This window comes from Octodon degus, unplaced genomic scaffold, assembly GCF_000260255.1.
Source record: "Octodon degus isolate 3935 unplaced genomic scaffold, OctDeg1.0 scaffold00011, whole genome shotgun sequence".
In the NCBI taxonomy this organism is placed as follows: domain Eukaryota; kingdom Metazoa; phylum Chordata; class Mammalia; order Rodentia; family Octodontidae; genus Octodon; species Octodon degus.
The window spans coordinates 14,701,660-14,708,778 of NW_004524587.1; the positions used below are offsets into that span (position 1 = coordinate 14,701,660).

The 7,119-nt window shown below is 41.6% G+C and overlaps 1 protein-coding gene across 2 annotated transcripts in view; it reads right to left on the reverse strand.

Annotated features, from left to right (window-relative positions):
• Positions 1-7,119, reverse strand: part of Ctcf (CCCTC-binding factor) — a 68,767-nt gene that overhangs the window by 13,814 nt on the left and 47,834 nt on the right. For both annotated transcript variants that reach the window (XM_004625862.3, XM_023709218.1), the window contains 2 exons: positions 4,137-4,257; positions 3,141-3,290 (listed from right to left, as the gene is read on the reverse strand). In XM_004625862.3, coding sequence (XP_004625919.1) covers positions 3,141-3,290; positions 4,137-4,257 — 271 coding nt within the window. The remainder of the gene's footprint in view (positions 1-3,140; positions 3,291-4,136; positions 4,258-7,119) is intronic.

Below are 7,119 nucleotides of genomic sequence, written 5' to 3' on the forward strand. Positions count from 1 at the left end.
TTGTGTGTGGCCAGCTCAGCCCACCAGGGGGCGGGGCTGGCTGGCATGTGGTGCTGGGGGATTGAACCGCGGTCCCTGTGCTTTGCCAAGGTTGTTCTAAGTAGGTGCTTTAGACCACTGAGCCATCTCACCAGTACCCCCTCCCCCAGCCATTTTTGAGACAAGTTCTCATTAAGTTTCCAAGACTGGCCTTAAACTTGCCACCCTCCTGCCTCAGCCTTCTAATAAGATTATAGGCAAAAGTTGCCATGCCAGAAAATCCAGGGGCTAGGGATGAAATTCAGTGGCAGAGCACTTGCCTAGCATCCATGAGGCACTGGGTTGAGTCCTTAACACTACCACTACCCCAAGACTAATTATTGTGGGGAAAGCAATTAAAATTGTTTGTTTGTTTGTTTTTTTTTTTTTTTGGCGGAACCGGAGATTGAACTCAGATCCTTGCATTTGCCAGTCAAGTGCTTATCCTACTGAGCCATTTCCCCAGCCCCAAGTTTTTTTGTTTGGGTTTTTTTTTTTTTTGCCAATTAAAATTGTTAACAGAACAGGATAACTGGAAATGATGGCAATGAAGGAAGTAGGGGATGCAGCAATGGGAGGTCCAAAAAGCTGAATTAATAGGATTTAGTGATTCCATGTGGAGTGAGGGAGAGGAAAGTAGCTATTGGAACGATCTCCTGGATTTTGGGCTGGAAAGGCAAGTAGATGGTAGGGACATTTACTAAGAAGAGTAGGAGAACAGGTGAAGACCAAGCCATGGTGTCTGGTTGGTGGGCAGGCATAGACCAACTTTAGATCTTCAGTTTCACACATGTGGATTTTGAAAAGACAGTGATATCAAAGCAGGGATAGATTGTTACATAAGTCTAATTCAAAGGGAAGATCTCAGTACAACTATAAATTTAGGAATTACTAGGACCTGGGCGAGCTCAAAAGAGCTGATAAGATCACTAAGACAAAAAGTAAAGAATGCAAAGGAAAGAATATGGGTCAGTTTTTTTTTTTTTTTTTTAAAGACAGGGTCTCACTATGTAGTTCAGGATGGCCTTGAGCTCATGGGATTCTCCTGCCTCAGCCTCCAAAGTGCTAGGATTACAGATGTGTGCCCCCATGACCAGCTGGGTCCAGTTTTAGGAAACTAAAGGTTAAAGTCAATGAGAGGAAAAAGGGTACACACACGTGTGCACACACACGAAGATGACAAAGAATATTCTAAGAAAATCAACAGCATATACTGCTATAGAAGCTGAGAGAAAACTGTCCTAAGGAGAAGAGTGCCGTCAATTCTGAAGAAAACCATAGGGCATCAAATCTAAGCAAATCACTTCACTGGAGTAATGGGGTACAAGTCAGACAGGAGAGTGGTATAACCACTATGGAAATCAGTGTGGCGATACTTCAAAGAAAAACTAGAGTTCAACCCAGCTGGGTTCCATTTAACCCAGCTATTTTTCTTGATGGTATCTTCCTGAAAAAATTAAAAAAAGACACACACACACACACACACACACACACACAGAATTAAAAACATCATAGTATAGTGATATATGCACATCCACATTTGCAGCAGCAGTTTGTAATAGATAAATCTTGGAAACAGCCCAAATGCAGATGAGTAGATGAATGGATAAAGATGCGTTTTTAAAAAAAAATGCAATGGAGTACTACTCTGCCATAAAGAAGGATAAGTCTGAGACATTTAGGTAAATGGATGCATCTTGAGATTATATTCTTTGTGTGTGTGTGTGTGTGTGTGTGTGTGTCTTAGGGGTCTACAGGGTGTTCAGGGTCTCACTACTAGATCCCACTCATAGTGATCCACCTGTTTACAGCTTCCCAAGAGCTGGGATTACAGGCGCAAGCCACCACCCCCAGTCTCAATTGCGTCTCAGCCTGCCCCAGGGGTGGGGCCGGCACACCCAGGACGGAACCCAGGCCCCTGTGCCTGCACTTTATTTTTATTTTTTTAGATTTATTTATTTGTGTGTGGCCAGCTCAGCCCACCAGGGGGCGGGGCTGGCTGGCATGTGGTGCTGGGTGATTGAACCGCAGTCCCTGTGCTTTGCTAAGCTTGTTCTAAGTAGGTGCTTTAGACCACTGAGCCATCTCACCAGCCCTGTGCCTGCACTTTAATCCACTGGGCTATTTGGCTGGCCCTGTAATTACATGCTTAAATAAATCAGACATACTTAAATCCTTAAATACTGTATTGTTTCTTTAGCGTAACTGAAAGTAAAAGAACCAAAATGTGTAACAGATATTGGGAAATGGAAAGAGAATGTTTGCGTGAGAAGGGGAACAAGGGAGGGAGAAAGAAGAAACAAGAAAAAAATAGGGGCCGGGGAGATAGCTCAGTAGAATAAGTGCTTGCCTGGCAAGCACAAGGGCCTGAGTTCAATCCCCAGTCCCCCCCCCCAAAAAAACCAATCCCCAGTCCCTCCCCCACCCCCCAAAAAAAGAAAAAATACAAAAGAAGGAAAATTAGGAGATGAGGAAAGACTGGGAGATATAACTTCATGAGAGTTGATTGAGGAGATGAGAACGCAATGTAGGACTACAAGTATGGGTATAACTTATGGTAGAGAGCTTGACTAGGACACAGAAGGTCCTGTGTTCAATCTCTAGTATTGGAAAAAACAAAACAAAACCCACATCGCCACCAAAGACAAAAAAACCCCAAGCACCTTGGGTTCAACTGCCAGCAACCTCCCCTTCAAAAAGGTATGTTCTGTTTCCCTTCATTATAGTTTCCATTGATTTATGTGTTAACTTTACTCAAGATAAAATCTTTTGGCCTGAATGCACTAAGAAAAATGAAAAACTGTCCAGGTGTGGTGGTGCATGCCTGTATTTCCAGCACTCAGGAGGATGAGTCAGAAAGATCACCATGACTTGGAGGCCAGCTTGGACTACATAGCAAGACTCTATCTGAAAAAAAGGGAAAAGAAAAAAACTGGACAGAAGGGAAGGGAGGGGGGTAGAGGAGGAGAGAAATTGGAAGGAAAAAAAATAAGCAAGTTCTTTTATTTAGTGGCAGGCCATTCTCATACACAAATCTAAGAGTTAGAAGGCGCAATTAATATGGTCCCCCCCCCCCATTCTTGAAAATACTTTTTCATTTGCTTCTAGCAAATGGTACTTACCCAAATCACTTTTTCGGGCTATGACAGTGTCACAGTGGGGACAGTGAAATTTAGCCACATTTTCTGTGTGCTTCTGTAAGATGTGCATCTTCATGGTACCACTCTGGGTAAACCGAGCATGACAAATATAACATTCGTAAGGTTTTTCCCCTTAAAAGAAAACAAATTAACTGAATAAATACTGGGACTTAGTAAAAGGGTAACTGAAGTGACAGGCATCCTAGCCAGAGAAACTACAGGTTTTACTTGGAAGACTAAGGCTTACTCCCAGTGCCAGCATGTATCTATCTTTAAACATAGCAAATAAATCCTAAAACTATTGCTGGCCACTTCTGTTTTGCCCAGCTATGGAATCCTCCACTGTAAGAAGAGGGTAGTATCTATAACAATCTTACTTTTAGAAGAGATCAAATGCAGGATCTACAGTTTCCTTGCTATGCTTAGGAAACCTGAAGAGGTGAAATAATTACCCAGACTTTTAAAAGTAAAGCCTCAAGGTTTTTTGTTTGTTTGGTTTTTTAAATACAAATTCACTATTAGTCCAGACTGGACATGAACTCATGATTCTCTCCAAATGCTAAAATTACAGCTGTGCATTACCATGCCTGGCTAAAATCTCTATTGATTTTAACTGCTGTTTCTCTCCTAAAAGTACTGTTTTCATTGTTGCATAAAGACTCAAAATAAAATTTATTCTCTAATATAATGCAATGATTATTTACATATTTGTTCTGAGATAGGATCTTGCTATGTAGTTCAGGTTGACCTTGAACTCACTATGTAGCTCAGACATGAGGTACACAGCTCAGACTGGCCTCAAATGTACAGCAATCCTCTTGCCTCTCGATTATAGATGCATACCATCACATCCAGCTCTAATGTAATTTTTAGAATAATGAACTCAAAAGATATGCCAGAGCTTCTATTAAGTCCTATGCTCAGGTAAGCAATGACAGGGCTCCAGCTCATTAATTAAGGGGAGGGGAGAAGTCCTACCTGAATGGGTTCTCATGTGCCTTTTGAGCTTGTATGTATCCCTGCTGGCATAACTGCACAAACTGCACTGGAACGGGCGCTCACCAGTATGAGAGCGAATGTGACGTTTTAATTTGCTGACCTGAAACATGAAAACAACCAAACTTCTTATACTTCATAAACATGTATTATAATATGAGCACTGTGATTTTGGCACAAAAACATAGTTTTAGGGCACTAAAGTTAGAAATAGTCTTAAGAAAATACATTCTTGTTCACTATGAATTAGTTGTTGTTTCTCAAAGCTGTATCATATAATCCATAATGGGGGAGTAAGCAAACAGGGGCCATAGGTGAGATAAAACTGATAATCACTAATGATTGTTTAAGATAGCTAATGGGGCCAGGGAGATGGCTCAGTGGAATAAGTGCTTCTCTGGTAAATGCAAGGGCCTGAGTTCAATTCCCAGTTCCGCCAAAAAATAAAATAATAAATTAATAAAAAAAAAAAAAAAGATGGCTAACAAGGCCAGAGAGATAGCTCTGCAGCACAGTGCCTGCCTAGCAAGCACAAGGTCCTGAGTTTGACTTCTGGTACAAAAAAAAGGTAATAGGTATAACATGCTCTTTCATATTTATATAATTTTAAATACAGGGTCTTGTTTTGTAGTCCAAGCTAGCCTCAACCTCAACTCACAGTGATTCTGTTGCCTCAGACTCTGGTTCTGGGATTATAATTTGTACGCCACCATGCCTGGCACTTCTTTCCCAGCCCTTCCCTTTAATTCTGCATGTTATCATTTTTAACTGACTCTATTTTTTTTTTTTTTTTTTTTAAACTTTTGTGCTTAAGATGTTCCATTTCCATGTATATTTTATGGGCTAGTTTTTCCAAACTACAAATTCAAGTTTTCTTTTGGGCAGTATGGGGGCTTGAACCCAGGATCTTCACCCTGAAGGGCATTCCCAACACCCCAGCACTGCTTGGCCCCTTCCAAGAGGGTTTTCTCAAATTGTTAAATTGCCCAGGTTGGGCTCACACACACCTTTCAGCCTTTGGCTCCCAGCTTGCTGGGCCTATAGGAATGCACCATCATGCCTGGCTCCAAGTACTATATGAGCTTTAATTCTTCTACCATCCTTCCTATCATTAGCATTTCATAGTGGGCCACAATCAAACAACCTCTCATTTCTCTTTTAATTTTAATTTTATTTATTTGTGTGTGTGTGTGTGTGTGTGTGTGTGTGTGTGTGTGTGTGTCCAGCTCAGCCAACCAGGGGGCAGGGCTGGATGGCATGTGGTGCTGGGGGATTGAACCACGGTCCCTGTGCTTTGCTAAGCTTGTTCAAAGTAGGTGCTTTAGACCACTGAGCCATCTCACCAGCCCTCATTTCTCTTCTTTACCCCTTGATACTATCCCAATTACTTTTCAACTTATCTCCAAATTAAGTGCTTTAAACCCTTGGGTTTTTTTTGGTGGAACTGGGGACTGAACTCAGGCCCTTGTGCTTGCCAGGCAAGCACTTATTCTACTGAGCCATCTCTTCGGCCCTAAACCCTTGTTAATATTTGATTCAATTTAAAAAAACAAACAAATGCAAGTGCAAGGGCCTGAGTTCAATCCCCAGTTCCACCAAGAACAAACAAATTGTATGTGCCAATACGAGGGATGGAAGCCAAGGATATCTCACAAAACTGTATCTCCAAACTTTTTTTCATTTTCTTAATCTCATTAAATTACTAAATTGCAGAGGCTGGACTCAAATTTAGGGGTCTTGCTATGTACTTCAAGCTGGCCTTGAACTCACTATGTACCCCAGGTGGGCTTGAACTTCCTGGGATTTTCCTGTCTCAGTCTTCTGAGCACTGGGATTATAGGCAAGCACTGCCATGTCTGGCTGTGGCTTAATTTATTTGTTTCTTTTTTGGGCGGTGGGAATCTGCGGGGAGGGGGGACACTGGGAATCAGACTCTGCTGCTGAGTTATATCCCCAGCCTCTATTTCATTTTTTGGAACAGTTTCACACTATTGTAGTTCAGGCTGGTCTTGGACTAATGAGGTAGTCCAGGCTAGCCTTGAACTTGCGTGATTGTCCCATCTCAGTCTCCCAAAAGTCAGGATTGCAGATGTGTGCCCTCACACCTGGCTGCTTGACTGACTGAATTTTTTTTTTTTTTTTTTTGCAGTACTAGGGATCAAACTCTGCACCTCGCACTTGCCAGGAAGGTGCTTATGCCACTGAGCTATATATCCCCAGCTGAATTTTGTTTTTTTTTTTAAGACATAGTCTATGTAGTTCAGGCTGGCCTTGAATTCATGGGGCCCAGGCTCCCCTGGAGGGAACTAGTGATCCTTTCTCAGCCTGAGTGCTGGAATTACAGACATGTACCATATCTGGCTTAGCAACTTAATTGTATTTTATTTTTTTGGCGGAACCGGGGATTGAACTCAGACCCTTGCGATTGCCAGGGAAGCGCTTATTCTACTAAGCCATCTCCCCGGCCCACTAAGCAACTTAATTTTAAAGAGCTCTGATTTTAAAAAACTCTTGCATTTACCCACCCACCCCAGCCAGGACCTCACAAATGCTAAAGAGCATTCCAAACTACAACCCAGCCTATTAACTACAAAGTTCTACAACATCTAATAAGATATGGCCCAATGTCTTCTTTCTTTCCCTCCCTCTCCTCTTTCCTTCCTTCTTGTACTAGAGATTGAATCCAGAGCCTTTGCACTTGGCTATACCCCCAGCCCTTTTTTATTTAAGTCACTACATCTAGGCTTGCTTGAACTTGTGAACCTCCTAGAATGCTAAAGGATTATAGGAATGTGCCACTATGCCTAGCCATTTTCAAATTTTTCTTTACTGATCATTCACATTTATTCTTCTAAGTGAAATTTAGAAATCAACTTGCAATATGTCTTTATTCATGTCCTTAGGAAAAATTTATTTATTATTTTTTTAAAGAAGAATCCTTTATTTTATTTATTTTTATTTATTT